This window comes from Miscanthus floridulus, chromosome 2 (assembly GCF_019320115.1).
Source record: "Miscanthus floridulus cultivar M001 chromosome 2, ASM1932011v1, whole genome shotgun sequence".
In the NCBI taxonomy this organism is placed as follows: domain Eukaryota; kingdom Viridiplantae; phylum Streptophyta; class Magnoliopsida; order Poales; family Poaceae; genus Miscanthus; species Miscanthus floridulus.
The window spans coordinates 22,023,180-22,045,867 of record NC_089581.1 but is presented as its reverse complement, the minus strand read 5'-3'; the positions used below and the strand labels follow the sequence as shown (position 1 = coordinate 22,045,867).

General features: G+C 47.1%; 2 protein-coding genes across 5 annotated transcripts; one reads left to right on the top strand and one right to left on the bottom strand.

The window, feature by feature from the left end:
• Positions 1 to 7,721: 7,721 nt before the first annotated feature.
• Positions 7,722 to 10,242, top strand: LOC136519712 (UV-B-induced protein At3g17800, chloroplastic-like). Its single transcript, XM_066513087.1, has 3 exons — positions 7,722 to 8,071; positions 8,354 to 8,646; positions 9,084 to 10,242. The coding sequence occupies exons 1-3, from the start codon at positions 7,943 to 7,945 to the stop codon at positions 9,901 to 9,903; spliced, it is 1,242 nt and encodes a 413-aa protein (XP_066369184.1). The 5' UTR covers positions 7,722 to 7,942; the 3' UTR covers positions 9,904 to 10,242.
• Positions 10,243 to 10,395: 153 nt separating this feature from the next.
• On the bottom strand, positions 10,396 to 22,447 carry LOC136519689 (anthranilate synthase beta subunit 2, chloroplastic-like). Of its 4 annotated transcripts, XR_010775023.1 has the most exons (9): positions 22,219 to 22,447; positions 21,468 to 21,628; positions 20,461 to 20,531; positions 20,330 to 20,367; positions 20,083 to 20,193; positions 19,902 to 20,001; positions 18,650 to 18,785; positions 10,895 to 11,504; positions 10,457 to 10,740 (listed from the first exon to the last, which is right to left on the bottom strand). XR_010775023.1 is itself a non-coding variant. In XM_066513068.1 (8 exons), exons 1-8 carry the CDS (start codon positions 22,304 to 22,306, stop codon positions 10,633 to 10,635), a joined length of 813 nt encoding a protein of 270 aa, XP_066369165.1. In that variant the 5' UTR covers positions 22,307 to 22,447; the 3' UTR covers positions 10,457 to 10,632. The 4 variants fall into 4 exon arrangements, 2 of the variants coding, with proteins under 2 accessions (XP_066369165.1, XP_066369176.1); XM_066513068.1 differs by lacking the exon at positions 10,895 to 11,504; XM_066513079.1 differs by lacking the exons at positions 10,895 to 11,504; positions 20,083 to 20,193.
• Between the last annotated feature and the right edge of the window lie 241 nt (positions 22,448 to 22,688).

The window sequence follows — 22,688 nt, the reverse complement described above, 5'->3', positions numbered from 1 at the left end:
TCGCTTGTCCACCCTCTGCCCGTGCCGTGCCCGAGAGCACTGAACGAGCCCACGTCTCCCTCCGCGACCTCCACACGCGCACAGGACAAACGCCGGACGGGGCGGAGCACGAAGCAGGTAACGAAACGGGAAGGAAGATATTATTATTAGATTGATCTCTAATTTTAAATTGGACCTAACGGTTCAGTTGAGTTTTTGATTCGTGTCCTGATTGGAGGCGTCCAGCCCATTATAGCTGGAGGGCCCCTATTACACTGCGCTATATATAGAGGTGGGGGCTGGCGGCTCTGAGTACGAGGTTCGCTTGAGCCGAGCTCCCCACCGAAACCTAAACCCTAATCCCGATCAGAGAGGGGCGCAGCCAGTGATGGGAAGCCACCAGCCGCGTCGTCTCGCTCCACCAACGTCGATGACTTCATCAATTTCTTCCCCGAATGTCGCTGCCCGTGCGCAGACTTCACCGACGAACGAGATGGCGGCTTCTGGACCATCTCCCTCAGCGGTGTCAGGTTCGACACGTTCTTCTTCTATTCCTCTCTGTCTCTCTACTCTCGATATAGCATTCACGGTAAAAAAAACCCCGCTAGACCTAACCCCAGATGATCTTTTTCGATATCAACAATGGTACCAGAGCCAGGTCTTCTAGGGCTTTTAGATCTAGATCAGGTGAATGAAAAACACTGTGAGAGGGTCACCGAACCCTAACCCTAATCGGGTGAAGAACAGAGAAAAGAAAGGAGTCTCGGCACGCGAAGCCGAACCCTAACCCACGAAGCACTCGCTGGGGAAGATAAATAGTGACTCTAGTGAGTCAAACCCTAACCCTAACTTGACTTAACCCTAACCCTAATCCCTAATTGGATGAAATCCGAGAAAGAACAGAGAAGAAGATCCAAAATAGATGAAGACAGAAGAGGGAAAGGGGAAGAGGGGAAGGGGCTTATCTCGTCGATCTCGAATCAAAACCGAAAGAAAAACCGAATCGGGTTAATCCTAACCCTAACGAAACCCTAACCCTAACTCACGACGAGGAAGGGGAAGAGAGCGAATCGGACAAGGGGAAGAAGCTCCTACCTGGGGTCCGCCCGCTCCGTCTCCACCGCCGGCCGTTGCATGGACGCCGCGCGGGAAGCCAACCCCAGCCGCCGGGATGGGAGAAGCGCCGCGCATGATCTCCGCCTCAGGCTCGGGCCAAAAGGGCACCACCATGGTGCCACTCGACGGTGCCACGTGTGGCTCCGGCCGCACGCGTGCGCCGGCGAGGGGTGCCACGGCGGAGCCGCCATCCCCTACGTTACGTCCGCCTTGAGCTCGGTTGTGCTCTGTCGCTTGCGAGGCTGAGAGAGAGAAGGGGAGAAGAGAAATGATGCTAGGGTTCCGGGGGAGGCAGTCGCGCGCCGGTTTTGTTCCCGCAAGAAGCACGCTCAGCCGTCGAATTAGAACGGACGGCGCAGATCGATCGGGCCAACGATCGGCCCAGGCGAGCGCGCGCAGCCGCACGGCTTTGGCGGCCCAGGCCCAGGTTGCGGCTTAGGAGGCACAGCGCGCGTGCAAGCAGAGCAGGGCGGGCCGGCTGTTGCTGCTGGGCCGAACGTACAGTGAAGAATTGAATCAGTTTGTTTGTTTTTCTTTTTCTAGTAAATGTTTATTTTCTGGAAATAGATTAATGGCTCAAAGAAAATAGCAAAGAGGATTTTTCCTGTGGGTAAAATTCACCTATCATGTTTAAGTTTCCGCTGCTAAAGAAATTATTTATTCTTCAGTTATTTTGAACCAACGTGATATTTAATTGGAGAAAAAGAGATTTTGACATGATTATGATGTTGTTATTTTCTGACTAACATTGTTAATAACAATATCGCAATTTTAATGATTTTATGTATTATTTTTGTTTCTGCCCAACGGTGATGTAGATTTAATGTATAAACAATTGTATGTTTTAATTTTGATCAACGTTGGAATCAAGGCATGTAATTATTGTTATTATTTGTGTTCTCACTCTATATGAATTGTGTTTTCAGACGGATACAACTTGATGGGTTGTATCAAAGAGATCCCCACTCTCAAAGGTGACAACTACACGAAATGGAAGAAAAAGATTGACCTAGCCTTCATCTTGGCTGAGGTGGACTGGGTAGTCACCTCACTGTGTCCCACTGAGTCTGTGGCACCGGTGAGGGAGACAAACGAGGTTGATGCTGCTTGGGCAACTAGAGAGAGGAATTTTGAATCCCAAAAGATATCCTATGACCTTGAGCATAGGAAGTGGGTCACTGGCAACAAGAAATTTTTGGCTGTGATAAAGAACACGATTGAGCCTGCAATTGTAGGCTCAATCCCAAAGTGTGATACGGTCACCGAGTACCTCGATAGAATAAAGAGTCAGTTCACTGGCTCTTCAAAGACATATGCTACCAAACTGATAAAGCAGACGGTGACAGAGAGGTACTCTGGAAATGGTGGCATAAGAGAGCACATACTAAGGATGAGTAATTTGACATCCAAGCTAAAACCAATGGATCTGGCTCTCAAGGAAGAGTTCCTTATTCATCTGATTTTTGCTTCCTTACCAAAGAAATTTGACACTTTTGTTGTCAACTACAACATACAACCCGAGAAGTGGTACTTAGAGAGGCTTATGGCTATGTGTGTGCAAGAGGAGAGAATGAAAGCTGTCAATGGTGGCACTATCAATTATGTGAAAGACAACAAGAAAAAGAATAATAATACTAACTCCTCCTCAAAGTCAAAGGGAAAGGGTCCCGTGCTGCATCAGCCTCAGCAGAACAAGTTCACAGTAGAGAAAGACCAGTGTCTCTATTGCAAGAAGACGGGACATTATAAGAAAGATTGTCCCGATTACTTAAAGATGATCATGGCAAAGAAAGGTGAGAACATTATTACGTTTATAAATAAATCCATGTATGTACAGTATTTAAAATCTACTTGGTGGATTGACTCAGGTGCAACTGTTCATGTTGCTAATTCTTTACAGGGATTCTGTTCAACGAGGACTACGCAAAGAAGAGAAAGACACATTAAAATTGCAAATGGAGTCCGAGTAGATGTTGAAGCCGTTGGCGATCTTTCTCTAGAGCTTGCTGATGGCTTCATACTTTTACTTAGAGATGTATTTTATGTTCCCTCTTTACAGAGAAACTTAATTAGTGTTTCATGCTTGGACAATGATGGATATGATTGCCATTTTAGAAATAACAAATATAAGATAACATTTAATAATGCATGTGTTGGTCTTGCTATCTTACAAAATGAGCTTTATTTATTATCACTATATGATGATGTGAATGTTGTATGCGATGATGAGAACGTTGCGTGCGACAATGAGAATGTATCCTCATCTGCGGATCTAAACAGAAAACGAAAGAGAGCTCACGATGCGTCGTCGAAATTATGGCACTGTCGTTTAGGCTATATTTCGAAAGGGAGAATAGAAAGACTAGTTAAGAATGATATTCTTCCTCCATTAGAGTTCTCAGATTTAGAACAATGCAGAAAATGCATAAAAGGAAAGTATGTAAAGAAAATTAAGAAAGATATCAAACGAAGCGTAGGAATTTTATAGATTATTCATACAGACATTTGTGGTCCGTTTCCTATAAAGAATGTGGATGGTTATGATTCATTCATAACATTCACAGATGATTACTCCCGTTATGGATACATTTATCCAATCAAAGAAAGAACAGAAGTATTGGATAAATTTAAGATATTTAAGGTAGAAGTTGAAAACCAACACAATTTAAAGATTAAGATAGTTAGGTCCGACCGTGGGGGAGAGTACTACGGTCGGCATATCTCATATGGCCAAGTTCCTAGACCTTTTGCAAGGTTCTTACAGGAGAATGGCATAGTAGCCCAGTATTCTACACCAGGCGAACCTCAGCAGAATGGAGTAGCTGAAAGACGCAATTGTACCCTGATGGATATGTTGCGTAGTATGATAAGTTACTCCACCTTACCGTTGAGCCTCTGGATGGAGGCGTTAAAAATCACCATTCGTATTCTCAATAGAGTACCAAGTAAGTCGATGCCCAAAACCCCGTATGAGTTGTGGACAAAAAGAGTACCCTCACTAAACCACTTACGTGTGTCGGGTAGTCCTGCTAAGGCTAAAGTATTTAACCCAAACATTGGGAAGCTAGATTCTAAAACAGTAAGTTGCTATTTCATTGGCTACCCAGAAAAGTCAAAAGGTTTTCGTTTCTACTGTCCCGACAGACATACAAAGTTTGTGGAAACGAGGCACACTGTCTTCCTAGAGGATGAAATGATAAGGGAGAGTATGGTAGCTCGAGAAATTGACCTTGAAGAGAAGCGGGTGTATGCGCCCACTCCGATAATTCATGAGCCATGACAGTGCAAGATACTGTGGTGTCAGCATCTGTTGTTATTCCGCTTGTGGCAACAATGAATGGCGATGAGGAACCTGTTCTTTAGGATCCTGTAGAACCTATTGCCACACATGAGGGGGAGCAACAACAGCCTCAAACAGAAGATGTGCCAAATATGGAGGCCCCTAGAAGATCTCAAAGAGTTAGAAAATAAGCTATTCCTGCTGACTATGAAGTATACAACACTGAAGAATTTCAAATGGAGTATAATCCCACCTCATTTGAAGAAGCCATGAGAAATGATCATTCATCAAAATGGCTTGAGGCCATGGAAGATGAAATGAAATCTATGAATGCCAATAAAGTTTAGGACTTGGAAATAATTTCTAAAGGAGCAAAAACAGTAGAAGATCAAAAGGTCCACTCCGATGAGTTGTTCCTACCATTACATGCTCTATGCGCTAATCTGTAATAGAATGAATAAAAATAAATGATATGAAATTAAAAGATGGTAGCAGATCAAGGGGGAGATTGTTATATTATCTCTAATTCTAAACTGGGCTTAACGGCCCAGTTGGACCTTTGATCCGCGCTCTAATCGGGGGCGCTCAGCCCACTATGGCTGGAGGGCCCCTGTCACACTGCGCTATATATAGAGGTGGTGGCCGGCGGCTCTGAGTACGAGGTTCGCCTGAGCCGAGCTCCCCATCGAAACATAAACCCTAATCTCGATCAGAGAGGGGCGTAGCCAGTGACAGAAAGCCACCAGCTGCGTCGTCCCGCTCCACCGACGTCGATGACTTCATCGACCTCTTCCCCGAACGTCACTGCCCGTACGCATACTTCACCGACGAACAAGATGACGGCTTCTGGACCATCTCTCTATGCGGTGTCAGGTTCGACACGTTTTTCTCCTATTCCTCTCTCTCTACTCTCGATATAGCATTCACAGTAAAAAAGAACCGTTAGACCTAACCCCACAATTATTATTTTCTTTCCGCTGGTGATCTCGTCGGTTTCTGGCGTAGAGACGCAGGGGCGCGCTGCACCCCGCACTCGGCTTGTGGCGACGATGAGTTGAGTTGGGGATGACTCGTGAGGCCGTGCCGCCGTGGAGCTGCCGGGTCACGAACTCACGACCCACGAGACGAAGCCGTCCTTGTCCACGGGGAGAGTCGGAGACACCTCTGGAGGCTACGTGGACCCGTGGATGCGTCTCTGCCGATGTGTTCGGAGCCGGGAAAAGATCTGTATGCCGTGCGCCAGCGTCCAGATTCACAGTGGCCTATCAACGTCAATAACACCCTAGCATGTCCTTCTCGCACAAAATATATATCAAACACACACATATATATATATATATATATATATATATATAATTGAAAAGGGAAATCATATAGTACTAACTAATCCGACCAGTACGTGGCATCCACTACACTCATCATCACAAAAATTGATGATTTCTTGGCTGTTAAGCCTCTGCACTTTGCTAATCCGTTGTATTGCTTCACGAAAGAAAGAAAAAAACATCAGTGTAATCATGTATGCTTTTGTGAATGAAATATATCAGCTTTGTCAGGAAGATGTTAACCAGTAATCACACATCAGCTTAAATGGTACGTGTAGGAACTTGGTCGTTAGGGACGAGGTTGAGACTCTCGCCTTTTAGCATCGAGTGTGCCTCAAGAATGGAATTGTCCAAGCTGCAAAGGGCCCGTGGCCACGAGCGAGACGTCAGGCAAATGCTGCCAACATACGAAGGCCATGTTCACGTGAGCTTATCAGCCAGAATCAGTTCCACTTTTTTAAGCTATAAAATAGTATTTTTCTCTCACAACAAATCAGTCCTATAAATTAGCCCCACCAACAATAAATCCTGCCAAAATTAGTAACCGAATGTTCAAATCGCTGTCTCACAAAAATAAAATCGTGAGCACCTTCTAGTTACTTCCAGAACACTGTCAGGTTCTTTGTTTCCGCTACTAATGTTTTGTCCTTTTCGTGGATTACTTCCAGAACACCGTGAGGTTCTTTCTTTCAGCTACAATTTTTGTACTTTTCATGGGTTATTTTTGGACGTGTTTGAATGCTCTATATTTTACTCCTAGCTTATATATAGAGAATCAAACGAGCTAACCCACAAACCTATATATAGTATAAATTTTATGGATTACGCTTGTACCTTTACTCATACCTGGTCAAGTAGTGAGCTAAGCATAGCTTGGGTTGGTTAAATTTCTTTCGGTACATCCTGTCCATATAAGTTCAAGTGCATTTTGTGCTCATAGTGGCAAGGTGGTGTTAAGGTGAATGTGTGTCCACGGAGCCGCCGCCTAGGGTATATAGATAAACGCCGCCGCCCTTCTCCCAGGGCCTCGCCGTCGCCACGCCTCTACCTAGGGCTCCTCCTCTTCTTCCTCTCCGGTGCGTCTACCGAAGGTAAGGAGGAGAGGGGACCCATCTATCTTTTTTGCAGTTTTTAGTTCTAGTTTGTTTAGGGTTCAGTCCAAATAAATCTTCCGATGAAATCAGATGATTTTTGGTCGGGATCGTGTTTTTTTACGATGACTTCGATGATTGCCATGATAAGATCGTCGTTGTAGGCGTCGATTTCATCGGCAAGGGTTATGGCCTTTATCTGCAATGGAAGGGGTGATTCTGGGAGCCCCTACAAGGACATGGACTCTAGGTCATCGATTTTCATCGTCGATGGTGATGAAGAGGATTTTAAGGTCTCAAGGTGATGTATCTGCAGCCTATGTCGTACCCGACAATACAACTGTCGATATTTTTTCAGCGATTTAGATGCGCTTTGGACTGGTTCCGAAGCGTTGGATCTTGCGTCATGTTCAATGTTTTGGGTTGGTAATTGGATTCGGTATATGGACTGCACTTTGGCTCCGGCGTTCGATGCCACTCAGGAAGATGAAGATGAAAGAATCTAGATAGAGTATTACGTGTTTTTTGTTTCAATTTGTTTCATGAGTAATTTAGGGATGTACAGTGCCAAGATTTAATATAAGCCCTTTTTTCGGGAAAAAAAAGTGAATGTGTGTCCAGTTTATGTTTCTAAATAAATACTACCGTAGTATTTTTCGAGAAAAAAGGTCGACAAATCTTTTCTTTTTAAAAAATAATCGTTTATTTTGAGATATATTCAGCCTTTTATTTTACCGCAGTGCATGAGAACCATAGGCGACTATCGTGACACTTGCGCCGTCGCCTGTAACTTTCCAGCCTGCGTGTACGCTTTCTGTTCATCTATATCTCTTTCATTCACACATGAAAAAAATTGGACCTGGAAAAAAGAAAAGAAAATCAACTCGCCACCTGTTCTAACACGCGAGGTGAAAGAAAGAAGTAACACGGCGGCTGCTGTTTCGTCTCCGTCCGCGTGCTCTGACCCCCAGCGAGCCCACGGCGAGGCCCTATATAATTGAGGCCTCAAAACCTCTCCTCTCATCAGCAACGAACTCCAGTCTCCAACCAACCACCGCAGACAAAAGATCCCCGATTCCGTGTCCCCGAACCCCCTCGAGTTCGCACGGGCTCCCGGCTAGATACGTGCGGTCTAAGCTTCGAATCGGCGCATGGAGGCAGCAGTAGCCGCGGCGCTCAGGTCGCCCACCGCCGCCGGCCCCTCGCGGCGGTCCGCGGCCCCGGGCCCCAGCTCGCTCCCCTTTGACCGGAGGCGCAGCTTCGCCTTCGGCTCCATCAAGGTAGGAGGAGCTTCCGGTTCTCTCTTACGGCTAAAGCTTAGACGGGTGTTTGTTCTTTTAGACAGAAAGAAAAAGCACTTTGTATCTTATCATCTTCGGGTTCTGGCATGCTTATCTATCTGTTTTTTTGGTGTTTGCATCCGTGCTTGTGGAGGAATGATTTGGTGCGATTATCCTGCAATTTGTTCATTTTGTATCCTCATAAGATTCGGTTTCTCATGTATAATTCGTCTGAGCATGGAAATGGAGTGGTTGCCTGACGCTGCTGGATGCTATGAGCAGGGTCTCGGGCGGCAGCAGCTCACCTCTAGGACCAGGAGGCGAAGCAGTGTGGTCAGGGCTTCCTTGTCCCCCTCGGAGTCTCTGCCACCGTCCTCGTCGATCGCGCCGCTCAGGATGGAATCGCCGGCGGGGCAGCTACTCTCGCAAATCCTGCACACGCACCCGCACCTGCTGTCTGCCGCCGCCGAGCAGCAGCTCGAGCAGCTCCAGATCGACCGCGAGGCCGAGAAGGAGAAGGATAAGGAGAGCGATGCTGGCGACAAGCCGACAGGTGGCGACCTCGTGCTGTACAGGTAATTGTGAGTTTTTAATCAGCGAGTTTGTTTCCTTTGTTACTTTCGGTGCATCTAGCAATAAGAAGATAGGATTTGGTAAAGATGCTTGTTCTGAGTTATCCAATTGGATCCGGAGTATGACAGACTATCACATAGGAATTGTATTACTGTCTAGTTATCCTCTTTGTCAATTGTGCGATGCCAAGAGAGGAAAGGGACAAACTATTCTAGCCTTTTTGATTGAGATGGAGTGACTGTAGTTCATATGTGAGAAATTGATAATTATGATTTAGAATTGTTTGGTGAGCCATACTGTAGCTTCCTATAAAATGGGAATATTCAAAGTTCATGTGAAAGCTCATCTTGTTTATTACTTCTAACAATGAGTTAATTGTTTCCTGTGACTTGGAGTATTGGAGAAATGTTGGCTAATTTCCCTTGTTTTCTGGAAATAGGCGTATTGCTGAAGTAAAGGAGAAGGAACGGAGAAGGACTTTGGAGGAGATACTCTATGCTCTGGTTGTTCAGAAGTTTGTTGAAGCTGGTGTTTCTTTGGTTCCAGCACTCTCACACTCCATCGATTCTTCTGGAAGAGTTGATCAGTGGACAGAAACTGTGGAAGAGAAGCTTCAACGTTTACACTCGTCTGAGGCCTATGAAATGATTGAGAATCATCTCGCTCTCATTCTGGGGCAGCGTCAAGGTGATGCCACTATTGCAGCCATAAGTAAGCTCCGAGTTGGCCAGGTCTATGCTGCATCTGTGATGTATGGTTATTTCCTCAAGAGAGTTGATCAGAGGTTTCAGCTCGAGAAGACAATGAAGAGCCTCCCTTGGGGATCAGAAGAGGAAGATAGTGCTTTGAATCAAGTTATGACGACCGACTCGATGCCTTCAGCTCAGGCTTCTAGCTCTCATCCAGAGATGGGCTCGTGGACTGCACCTGACTTCAATGCAGGAGGGCCTAGCCAATCTATCAAGCCTTCCTGCCTTAGGTCGTATGTCATGTCATTTGATTCAGATACGCTTCAGAGGTATGCAACAGTCAGGTCAAAGGAGGCCTTTGGCATCATTGAGAAGCACACAGAAGCGCTATTTGGGAAACCAGAGATTGTAATCACACCTGAAGGCACAGTTGATTCTTCTAAGGATGAGCATATTAGGATAAGCTTTGCTGGGCTGCGAAGGCTGATCCTGGAGGCTGTTACTTTCGGATCGTTCCTCTGGGACTTGGAGAGCTTTGTGGATTCCAGGTACCATTTCGTGACCAACTAAGATGGTCATCCTAACTGAAGAACGATTCATGGTTTATGGATCTGGTCTGAATATCTATGGGCTTCGGAAAGACTGTTGTACAATGATGTTAGACAGTTACCACACCCCTTACTGTATATGACGGTATCGATGATTTTCCCAGTTTTATGGCATCACAGAATTGTAAAGACCAAATGTCATTAGCCTGATATTTAGCCGTTAGGTTCTATTGACATCAGTGCTGCCCGGGGTGCGTAGCGATGTATTTTATGACTATCCCCTCTGCAAATTGTAAGAGGAATTCTAGGCTCCTAGCCAATTCTTCAGCGAAGCTATTATTCTCGTTGCAGATTCATGTTATGATGATTTGAGTTGTTTCTTCTTTTTGGGAGCACGGCCATTTCAAACTACAGAATTCTTCTGTGTATTTGAATGGGGATGAAGTTTCGTTTTTTTAAAATGTATTTATTTATTTTTGTTGATCCAAAACTCACTGCTTTGAACTCAACCGAATTGCTAGTTCAATTTGTTCGCTAGGAATTCGATGATTATAATTTGACCCTGACATGACACATGCAAACATGTACAGTAGTTGGACTTGGAGTGTTGTGACATCTGAACATGTACAGCTGAGTTTACATGTTCGAGCAGCAAGAGGAATACGTGAGGTGAGACAAGAATATGTAGTTACAGCATCTTATTGTCACCAAGCATGGCTGCTGCTGCTGCTGCTGCTTCCAACGAGATAAATCATGGAGCGCAGTTCAAGGCTTCGTAGTCTTCAATAATCTTGATAAAATTCTTGACCATGAGCCTCCCTTCAGTAGTTACGATGCTCTCTGGATGGAACTGCACGCCCTACGTAATAAGAACGTTCACGGATGTAGATTCAAAATGGACAACAGTAACACTTATAAAAAGATTGTTTGTTTTTGTTTTCTATATTTATAAAAATTAAAGTAGGAAAAGAAAGAAACAGTTCGATTTGATTTGGAAAAAGGCTTCAGCTTACCACAGTACACAGCAGCAATGGTGTAACCAAGTACACCGGCAGAATGCTGATAGATGGAGGCACTAGTGAAAGCACAAACAGAAAGTCTACTAATTTTGCCCTGGTTGCCAGATAGGCAAATTCAAGCAGCCTATGCAAACCTACCCTAGTATATGTCCAAGTCAGAATTCAATCAAAATCTAATCTGCTTCCCTAGGTTATTTAGTTATATATTGTGCTGGTGAATGATCCAGATGTGAGCCTGGAAGAAGACAACTTGTGTTGATGAACAGGTAAATGCTATCATGGGTTGAAGTGAACAATCGCAAAGTATGATGACATGCTTCAAAAAGGGTTGTGAACTTCCAGTTATGCACCATTTTTAGTCTTTCTGTGGAAGTAAAAAATCACAAGGCAACAGAAAATGCGTTTAATTTTTTAGAAGGCAAGCAACTTACAAACACAGTAGCAAGTTTCCAGATTACATGATTTGATTTGAAATGATGTTTCACATTATGTTGTTATAAATAAAAAGACATGTGAGCAATGTAAGACATAATCTGCTGCTGATCTCTCTCTCTTGCTGCAGCTGAGTTGGCATTCGGTCGGCTCGGCTGTCCAGTCTCTATTGCTGTGGCAGTATGACAATAGGCCACCTTTAGTACATTAGTTAGTAGCTATTACATCAGCCATGTCTTGGTAATGGGCTGATCTAAGCTTTGTACTGCTAGTACTAGGATTAGTTGGTGTACCTTAGGAGAGGTAGTTGGTGTACTCACCAACAACTTGTACCTGGTAGAGGTACTAGCACTTTTATATATATCACACCTAAGACAATGCAAAAGAGCAGTTCAGTTTGCCACATCCAGAAGCAGAGCTTTCGGCCAGCGCTGGGCTTGTGCTGTGTGTGTGAGCTATTCTCAATATCTTCTTCTACCTCTATCCATAGTGAATGAGTGTGCTGGTAAGCTTACTGCTTACCTGTGCAGGGCAGCCGAGGGACCAACAAGTGGTATCGGAGCCGTACAAGCGTCGTCGCCGGACTAACTGCTAGCGATAACGGACGGTTCGGAGATGGGCGACAGCAGCGGCGCTGTTGTGGCTGCCCAGCCATGACAGGAGGTCATCATGTGCACGGTGCGGGAGGTCAGCGGCACCAGTTGACCGACGCTGACTCGCACCAACTATGGCGAGTGGACGGTGACCATGAAGGTCAAGCTCAGCGCCCGACGGCTCTGGAATGCAATTGACAAGGGCACCGACAACGAAGAAGACGACATGTCAGCGTTGGAGGCTATCCTCGCTGCTGTGCCAGCGGAGTACATGGAGCCGTTGGGAGCGAAGAACTCTGATAAGGAGGCGTGGGAGGCCATTGCAGCGATGCGTGTTGGCTCCGATCGCGCAAAGAAAGAGACGGCCCAGCTCCTGAAGCAGGAGTACGCCAACCTCAAGTTCAAGGATGGTGAGTCTGTGGAGGACTTCTCCCTCTGCCTGCAGTCGCTCATCAGCAAGCTGAGAAGCCACGACATCACCATTAACGAAGAAGAGGCGGTCTCCAAGTACCTTCACTCCGTGCCGGTGAAGTACATCCAGATCGCTCTCTCCATAGAGACGATGCTGGACTTGTCCACCCTCACCATTGAGGATGTGACAGGCCGTTCACGGGTGATGGATGAGCGCATGGAGCAGGCCACAACAACGACGAACAACAGCAAGCTGCTGCTGACACAGGAGGAATGGGCTGCCCGGATGGAGAAGTCGTCCGGGGAAGCCTCCTCCAGCCGCGGTGGCGCTGGCAAGTGTCGCAGCAAGGCTTCTTCGGAGAAGAAGAAGAAGAAGGTTGACCCCAACGCCTACCGGCGCTGCGGGAAGACAGGCCATTGGGCAAAGGAGTGCCCAAATCGCAAGCAGGAGAAAAAAGACTGAGCCTCATTTAGCGTAGGTTGATGAGGATGATGAGGCCACTCTCCTGATGACGACGTTCTGTGCACTGCACGACGTTGAGGCCAAGGAGAAGGGAGACGTGATGGCGGTGGAAGGGCACGACAAGGCTCTGAAGGCTGTGAACCTCGACGAACCGCGCGCCCAAGTCCACCTCGGACGTGTGGGCGGTGAGCAGGAGCAGCGGTGGTACCTGGACTCCGGCGCCAGCAACCACATGACGGGCTCCAAGGAAGCCTTCTCTGAGCTCGACGACAACGTGACCGACACGGTGAAGTTCGATGACGGCTCAAGGGTGGCGATTCGAGGGCGCGACACCATCATCTTCAGGTGCCAGAACGACGAGCACCACGCGCTGACGGATGTATATCACATCCCACAGCTGTGTTCAAGCATCATCAGCATTGGCCAGCTAGATGAGCGCGGCAGCAAGGTACTGATCAAGGACGGAGTCCTCAGGATCAGGGACCGGGAGCAGCGGCTTCTTGCCAAGGTGAAGAGGTCCCGGAACTGGCTGTACCTGCTCGACTTGAAGGTGGAGCAGCCCATCTGCTTGGTTGCATGACACACGGAGGAGCCGTGGCTGTGGCATGTCCGGTATGGCCATCTCAGCTTCGACGCTCTTGGTCGGCTGGAGAAGATGGTGACTAGGCTGCCTCATATCGAGCAAGCAGGCGAGCTGTGTGACAGCTGCCTGATCGGAAAGCAAAGAAGGCTACCGTTCCCGAAGACGGCGAAGTACCGCGCGACAGAGGCCCTCGAGCTGGTCCATGGTGACCTCTGTGGGCCGATCACACCGACGACGCACGACGGGCGCAAGTACTTCATGCTGCTGGTGGATGACTGCAGTCGGTTCATGTGGTTGCAGCTTCTTACCAGCAAGACGGAGGCAGCGGAAGCGGTCAAGAAGTTCAAGGTGCGCGCGGAGGCGGAGAGCGGCAAGAAGCTGCGCGTACTGCGGACTAATCGAGGCGACGAATTCACTTCAGTGGAGTTCGCTGCGTACTGCGCGGATCAGGGTGTGGTGCGACACCACACCGCGCCGTACTCGCCACAGTAGAATGGCGTGGAGCGGCGGAACCAGATGATGGTCGGTATGGCTCGATCCACGATGAAGGCCAAAAGCATGCCGACAAAGTTCTGGGGAGAGACGGTGACCACAACGGTGTTCATCCTCAACCGCGCGCCCACCAAGGCCTCGAAGGGCAAGGCGCCGTTCGAGGCGTGGCATGGACGCAAGTCGAATGTGTCCTTCCTCAGGATATTTGGCTGCGTCGGCCATGTGAAGAATGCCAAGCCTCACCTCGGCAAGCTGGAAGACAGGAGCCAATGGTGCTCCTGGGCTACGAGGAGGACACCAAGGCGTATCGGCTCTATGATCCCAAGAGAGGCAAGATGGTGATCTCTAGGATGTGATGTTCGATGAGATGACGGCCTGGGATTGGGAGGGTCTAGGCACGGGGGAAGCTGGCAGCTTGAGCAGCACCTTCGTCGTCGAACACTTAGTCATCCACGGTGATGGAGACGCTAGAGAAGAGGTGCCGACCACCCCAGGAGTGGTGCCGAGCGGTCCAGCAGCAATGCCGAACACTCCAGAGGGGGTGCCGAGCGCTCCAGGAGTGGAGCCGACCACTCCAGCAGTGGATTCGACCACTCCGGCAGTGGTGCCGAGCGGTCCAGTAGTGATGACGACCACTCCGGCAGAACAGGAAGGCCATGGACCACCGATCGAGTTCATCTCTCCACCCACCGACATCGACGAGTACGTTAACGCTTTCCACGACGGCGAGGAGGTCTGGTTCAGGCGGGTGGACAACATCGTCGGCGAAGGGGGAGCTCCTGGGTTGGCTAGTCGTTTTCTCGACGACCCAGAGCTGCTCCTTGTTAGTGTAGAGGAGCCACCGACATTTGCAGTGGCTGAACGCGACGACAATTGGCGCCGGACGATATTGGAAGAGATGAAGGCCATCGAGGACAATGTGACATGGGAGCTGGTGGATCCACCAGTGGGTTGCAGGCCGATCGGGTTGAAGTGGGTCTACAAGGTGAAGCGGGACGAGCACAGCGTCATTGTCAAGTACAACTACAAGGCTCGGCTTGTTGCCCGCGGCTTCGCGCAGCGTGAGAGCATCGACTTCGAAGAAATCTTTGTTCCGGTGGCGCGAATGGAGTCCGTTCGCTTGCTGTTGGCCATGGCAGCAGCGAAGTATTAGCGCGTACACCACCTCGACATCAAGTCTGCGTTCCTCAACGGCGAGCTCGCGGAGACGGTCTTCGTCAAGCAAGCTCCGGGCTTCGCCGTCAAGGGCGCTGAGCACAAGGTGCTCAAGCTGCGCAAGGCGCTCTACGGGCTGCGGCAGGCCCCTCGGGCGTGGAACACCAAGCTCGACGCCACCTTGGGCGAGCTTGGGTTCACTCGCTGCGCCACAGAGCATGCGCTGTACGTGGAAGACTTGATCGTCACTGGAGCGCGGGCGGAGGACATCGACGACTTCAAGCGCGAGATGGCTGCTCGTTTCAAAATGAGCGATCTCGGCGCGTTCTCCTACTACCTCGGCATTGAGGTGAGGCAGGGGAAGCACATCTCCCTGGGCCAGTGCGCCCATACGGAGAAGCTGCTGGAGCGCAGCGGCATGGCGAAGTGCAAGCTGTGCGCAACTCCAATGGAGGAGCGGCTGAAGCTGTCCAGGCACAGCATGGCGGCGAAGGTGGACGCGACGCGCTACCGGAGCATCGTTGGTGGGCTGCGCTACGTCACGCATACTCGGCCAGACATGACGTTCGCGGTCGGGTATATCAGTCGCTTCATGGAGGACCCGCGCGAGGATCACTGGACGGCGGTGAAGAGGCTGCTACGCTACGTCAAGGGGACGTTCGATCAAGCGATCATCTTCCCCAACAGTGACGGCAAAGGTGGGCTGCGGCTCACGGTCTTCAGTGAGGCACCTTGAAAGCTCTAGTTTGGTTTTGGTTAATTGATGAAACTCTAAGTGCTAACCTAGTTTATCAAAGTGATTATAAGATAGGTAGCACTACTCCAAGTGATGAAGCAATGGCGAAGATCATGAAGATGGTGATGGCAAGGTGGTGATCAAATGCTTAAACTTGAAAAGAAGAAAGAGAAAAACAAAAGGCTCAAGGCAAAGGTATAAATAGTAGGAGCCATTTTGTTTCGGTGATCAAGACACTTAACGAGTGTGATCATATTTATGTTAGATAGCCGTACTATTAAGAGGGGTGAAACTCGTATTGAAATGCGGTTATCAAAGTGCCACTAGATGCTCTAACTCATTGCATATGCATTTAGGATCTAGTGGAGTGCTAACACCCTTGAAAATGCTTGTGAAAATATGCTAACACATGTGCACAAGGTGATACACTTGGTGATTGGCATATTTGAGCAAGGGTTAGAAACTTCACCGGCGCCCTATACAGAAAAGACAGGGATTCACAGAGTGACCAGACGCTGGGTTCAGAGTCCGGTCAGTAGCAGCAGTGAGCACGCGTCTCGGTCTTGTGACCGGACGCTGGCGCGAAGAGTGACCGGACGCTGGCTGGGTGCGTCCGATCAGTGCTGACATGAGGCGCACAGAGGAAACGTTGAGTGACCGGACGCCGGGTGAGTCCGGTCGAGCATGACCGGACGGACGCGTCCGGTCGTGGATTTCCGCAAATGGATGCTTACTGGAAACGACCGGACGCTGGGGGTCCAGCGTCCGGTCACTTCGCAACAGCACGTCCGGTCATCACTTGACCGTTGAGATCAGGCGATCGGCGTTTGAAGCCGATGACACGTGGCAAGCATCGGGCGACCGGACGCTGGGGTCCTACGTCCAGTCGAACTAACCGGAGCGTCCGGTCACCCCGAGTTGTGCCCAGTGAAGGGGTACAACGGCTCTATTTCGTAGGGGCTTCTATTTAAGCCCCATGGCCGGCTCAAGCTCACCCCCTTGGCCATTTGCATTGACATAGCAATCTTGTGAGCTTAGCCAAAGCCCTCCCACTCATCTCCATCATTGTTTCATCATCATTGTGAGATTGGGAGAGAATCCAAGTGCATTGATTGAGTGATTGCATCTAGTGGCACTTGACATTCGTGTTTCGCTGCGGGATTCACTTGTTACTCTTGGTGGTTGCCACCACCTAGACGGCTTGGAGCAGCGAGGATCGTTGAGCGGATGTTGGTGATTGTCTCCGACTCCGATCGTGGTGATTGTGAGGGATCTTGTGCCTTCCCCGGCGAAGAGCCAAAAGGTAACTCTATTAGATTACTCGTGTCATTGAGTTACCTCACTTGTGGGTAGGTTCTTGCGGTGTCCAATTGTGTGCACGAGGTTTGTGCAACACCTCTTAGCCGCCGAACCACCAAGTGTTGGTCGACACAACGGGAACTAACGTGCCGGCAAGCACATGAACATCGGAAGAAAAATTGGTTGTCTCTTGACCTTTGGTATTCTCCCGGTGATTGATTTAGTATTCATCTTGTGATTGGTTCAGTCCTCTACACAGCGGTATAATCACCCTACTCACTCATTTATATTCTTACAAACTAGTTGTGGCAAGTTCTTGAGTGTAATTAGAATTGAGAGCTTGCTTTTTTATTTTAAGTTCATCTAGTGGAGCTCTTTAGAGTAGCAAGATTGAGAGCTCTTAGTGAGTAGTAACTTTACAAGTTGTGTGCCTAGTAATCATTGCAACTAGAATTGTTGGATAGGTGGCTTGCAACCCTTGTAGAGCTAGAGCAAGTTTGTATTTCGCTATTTGTCATACTAATCAAATTGCTCTAGTTGATATGTAAATTTTTTAAATAGGCTATTCACCCCATCTCTAACCATATTAATACCTTTCACACCCCCCAAGGCCAAGTAAGGTGAGCCGGAGCTCACTGTTTTTAGCGAGGCAGACATGACGGGCGACGGAGCACCTCCGGCGTGCTCGTCTTCCTTGGAGCAGCCCCCATTGCTTGGCAGTCGCTGAAGCAAAAGATCGTGGCGCTGTCGACGTGCGAGGCAGAGTACGTCGCAGCAGCCACGCACGGCGTGCCAGGCTGTCTGGCTGCGCCGGCTGCTGGGCGAGCTGACCGGCGAGGAAGCCCACCCACCAGCTCTGATGGTGGACAACTATCCCGCCATCGCCCTCGCCAAGAACCATGTCCTCCACGACCGGAGCAGGCACATTGACATCAAGTTCCACTTCCTCCGGGACTGCATCGATGGAGGACAGATCGTCATCGAGTTCGTCAAGACCAGCAGACAGCTCGCTGACATCCTCACCAAGTCACTGGAGCGCCTGCGGTTCATGGAGCTGAGGAAGATGATTGGCATGGATGAGGTCAAGGCATCGGGTTAGCAGCAGGATTAGGGGAAGAATTGTAAGACATAATCTGCTGCTGATTTCTCTCTCTCTCTCTTGTTGCAGCAGAGTTGGCATTCGGTCAGCTCGGCTGTCCAGTCTCTACTGCTGTAGCAGTACGGCAATAGACCACCTTTAGTATATTAGTTGATAGCTATTACATCAGCCATGTCTTGGTAGTGGGCTGATCTAAGCTTTGTACTGCTAGTACTAGGAGTAGTTGGTGTACCTTACGAGTAGGTAGTTGGTGTACTCACCAACAACTATGTACTTTGTAGAGGTACTAGCACTTGTATATATATCACACCTAAGGCAATTCAAAAGAGCAGTTCAGTTTGCCACATCCAGAAGCAGAGCTTTCGGCCAGCGCTGAGCTTGTGCTATGTGTGTGAACTATTATCAATATCTTCTTTTACCTCTAGCCATAGTGAGTGAGTGTGCTGGTAAGCTTACTGCTTAGGGTAGAGGGACCAACAAGCAAACCTGAACATGTTTGTATATCCTGTGGCGAGCAGCCATGATCAACCCATCATCTGTCCATGCAACAATTTCCAGGGTATCATGCGGGAAACTATCCTTCTCAATTACAAGGCTGTGATACCTTCCGGCCTGGAATGGGCTACAGGACAAAGTTATCAGACTTTAAAAATAACTTTCAACATTAAATACCTACTACTGGAAAGTAGTGTCTCGAAATGCGCCTATTGTAACTGAAGTGATATTCTTCAGCCGCAGGTTAAATAGCATAAAACATGTGCATGCATATCTTCCGTTCTAAACATTAATGATCATCATATTCACATGGAGTGAGGTGACCAAAACTCTTTGTCGAAAATGTTGTCATCCTGTTGCAATTTTTGTATGTAACTGATGCTAAAATATTGAGATTCAAAATTCAAAATTACCCTTCACAGTCGCATCTTGCAAACGATGCAATTATAACAAGAAAACTCTCCATTTCAGAGGAGCTAGTAAAAGTGTCTCTCCTGTAATGTTTATGTTAAGAGAAAAGAATTTATTCATATTTTTTTATATTTGCAGTAACCTAACTGGATTCTCCAAACAGAGATTTAGAGAACAAGACAAACTACCTTCCTTCCCCCACAAAAAAAAAAAAATACAAACTACCTTCCTTACCTATCTGTAATTTCTAGGTTGCACATCAATAAAAGCTAACTAAGCATACATAAAAAAAAAAAAAAAAAGCTAACTATGCAAACAAAGATGGTTCAACTATGTTTCCTTTGTGGCAAACCTAATAATGGAACACTACGAAGCAAATCTGCCTCTGCAATGACTCATGACACAAAAAAGGAAACTAGGATGACACATCCAATAACACAACTCTCGGTGAAGACTTCATTCTGATTTAGTGAACCCAAGTTCTAGATTGCCAACATATTTTTGTTGGATTGCGAAGCTGATTGTACCATAGTGAAGTATCTTTTTTAATTAAAAAAACACAGTCCACATTTGCACTAAACAAAACTTTTATGCTCCTATAAATCATGTATCATCACTTCACATTTTGCACTTAAGCGTGATTTTTTGAGCTTATTGCCTATGTCCCTAATTAGTAGGAAGCTGGTCTAGATTGTATTAACTTTTAACTTTTCTAGAGAAATAAATGGGAGGCCAGACACAAGAAAGAAGATAACTGAGTATCAGGCCCCACACATGGCAAGTTGTATGCCAATTAAACCCGATGGATGGGAAGCTTAACAAGGGATCTTACTTTGGAAGATCGGAAAACAGAGTTCCATCAAGCTTCTCATTATAATGAACAAGGGATCCCTTTCCATGCACCACTCCATAAGGAGATCGGACAACCTTCCCTACAAACAAGAAACAAGAAAATAAGACAGATTTGAAGTCTAAAGATACTACTCAAGTGAAGAACTTGTGCATATACAAACCACCAAATGCCTCCCCAATGCATTGTAAACCCATGCAAACCCCAAACAACGGTATAGAGGGCCCAAGCTCTGTAACTGTTTGCAAGGATATTCCAGAATCTTGAGGAGTGCCTGACATTTCAATTTTGTTAAAAAGAGAAAATAATAATTTATAGGCATGCCAAAACACAGTAGGTTTTAAGACTACATTCATTAGCATCTCATATGTTAGTATTAACGAATGAAATTAGTACAGAAAAATGCTGACCAGGGCCTGGGGAGATAAGTATTCCTCTAGGAGAAATCCTGTAGAGCAAGCAACACACTGCAGGTGATATTATCAAGAGAATTCAACATGTAAACTTGTTGAACCTTATACAGGAAAGAACAGTTACCTACTTCTTAATTTCTTCCACAGTGATCTCATCGTTGCGATAAACCTCAAAATTAGCTCCAGCCTCTCCCATGTACTGCATATAGACAAATTTTAGGAAACTTCAGTGATCAGTACAATCCATAAGAGAGTGTATATTTGTGAGAACTTCTTTTTTTCTTTCAAGAATGCATATTTGTTCATATTTTCCATTGTGCATCCATTTTGGTCCTCTTAGCCCTTGTTTAGTTCCACCCCAACTTTCAAAAAGTTGCTACAGTACCTGTCACATCGAATGTTTGCGGCCCGTGCATGGAGCATTAAATGTAGACGAAAAGAAAAACTAATTGCACAGTTTGGTGGAAAATTGCGAGACGAACGTTTTGAGCCTAATTAGTCCATGTTTGAACATTATTTGCCAAATAAAAACGAACGTGCTACAGTAGCCCCAAAATCTAAATTCCTACAACTAAACACAGCCTTATAGCCACATGTTTATAGTATTTTGAAGTTACATTATCAGTCCTTAGTTCCTAATCCCTGAGGTTTCTAAGAAAAGTCATAACTATGTTTTGATTGCTTATGCCGGCTTCATTTGCCAGAGACTTCAACTGGGCAATGTCAAAGTTTTTCCAATTAGATACCCAAAGATAGAATGTATTGAAAAGAGTGTGGAAACTAGAAAGGCTCGCTCCTTCACACTAATCATGCCATCACATCACCAATCTAAATTACTTTGAAGTTACCATAATGCACGGAGAAGTTTCTCCATCAGCGCGTGTTTAGTTGGACCCCAAAATACCAAAAAGTGCTACAGTACCTATCACATCGAATGTTTGCGGCCCGTGCATGGAGCATTAAATGTAGACGAAAAAAAACCAATTGCACAGTTTGGTGGGAAATTGCGAGACGAACGTTTTAAGCCTAATTAGTCCATGTTTGAACACTAATTGCCAAATAAAAACGAAAGTGCTACAGTAACCCCAAATTCCAACTTCCTGGAACTAAACATGCAACAGAATATTGCTTTTACCTGGCATAAATTATATGTGAAGCTATCATAGTTGTCTATGACTATGATTGGTCTAGTATTTTGCTTTACTCCAACAAATGCATCACCATCTTCCACTGCCGAGATAGCAGATTTAGCAACAAACTTTTGCTGTTTAACAGTTGTGGTTCCACTGAGTGCTCCTGCACGATCAGTTAAAATATCTATTATAATTAAATAAACAGGACAAATTAAAGTAATTCTGTGAATTCTGTTTTTTCTTGTTGTTTTATTATTAATGGCAATCGTTAGGATAAAAATTTCGAGTGATGCTAAGCTATCACAGCTTGCTAAAAAGAATTTACACAGATCTCTTTGACCATTCCACTAATTGATCAGCGAACAAGAGTCTTAGTTCGTTTCACAGAACAGGAAAAGCTTAAAGCAGAATCTCGTTTCATCAAAAAAGAAAAAAAAAAGCAGAATCTCGTTTCAGCACTCCCAAATTCTAAGACCCAAGTTACCATTGCCGAGATTATATAAAAGAAAAAAAACAAGGAGGTCACTGATGGAGTGATGGGGGCAGGTGAGACAGAAAGAGACAGACAACTAACTTGACTAAGTACACGGAGCTTCGGACTTCGCCGGCGGCCGGCGGCCGGTGCCCACAACGAAGGCTATTCGTTTCTCCTAGATCGATCTCGGATTCGTCCCGATCGAGGGAGCACAATCAAGATACCCGACGGCGCGGAGCAACAAAGCAATAAATGCAACGTACCGCCAACTCGCTTACCTACGCGGCGGCTGGAGAGGCGGCGCGGCTCGGCCCGCGACGTCGCGGCGGGGTGGATCTTGGTTACGAGGCGTGCGGCGTAGGCCATTGGGTTGGAGCGAGGAGCCGAGGAGACAGGGCGGCGTCGGGGTCGGCCGGAGTGGAACAGGGGCAGGAATCAACACTGTCCTGTTCGGGGGCCGATCAAGTTTCTCGCGTTTGGTGGGAATGGGACAGCTAGGGCCGTCGCGTTAGGTGGACATACATATACTTGAAAAAAGACACCGCACTAAGGACCTATTTGACAGGGTAGGCAGGGCTTCTTCATAGAAGCTTTTCCGGAGGAGCCAGAGCCGTTTTGGAGGTCCTTCAAAACGGCTCCAGCTCCTCTGCTTTTTACTGAAAAACGGTTTCTCCAGAAAAAACGTTTGGCAGGGCTTCTCTGGAGGAGCCAGAGCCGGAGCCGGAGAGGAGCCCTGCCAAACAGGTCC

Excerpts from the sequence above, each read along its gene's own strand:
- LOC136519712 (XM_066513087.1), top strand. The coding sequence starts at position 7,943 with ATGGAGGCAGCAGTAGCCGCGGCGCTCAGGTCGCCCACCGCCGCCGGC. Across the intron at positions 8,072-8,353 it reads TCGCCTTCGGCTCCATCAAG|GGTCTCGGGCGGCAGCAGCT; the intron begins GTAGGAGGAGCT and ends TGCTATGAGCAG. Across the intron at positions 8,647-9,083 it reads GGCGACCTCGTGCTGTACAG|GCGTATTGCTGAAGTAAAGG; the intron begins GTAATTGTGAGT and ends TTCTGGAAATAG.
- LOC136519689 (XM_066513068.1), bottom strand. The coding sequence starts at position 22,306 with ATGGCCTACGCCGCACGCCTCGTAACCAAGATCCACCCCGCCGCGACG. Across the intron at positions 20,368-20,460 it reads ACTGTGGAAGAAATTAAGAA|GATTTCTCCTAGAGGAATAC; the intron begins GTAGGTAACTGT and ends CTTGCTCTACAG. Across the intron at positions 18,786-19,901 it reads CTGTTTTCCGATCTTCCAAA|CCCATTCCAGGCCGGAAGGT; the intron begins GTAAGATCCCTT and ends TTTGTCCTGTAG.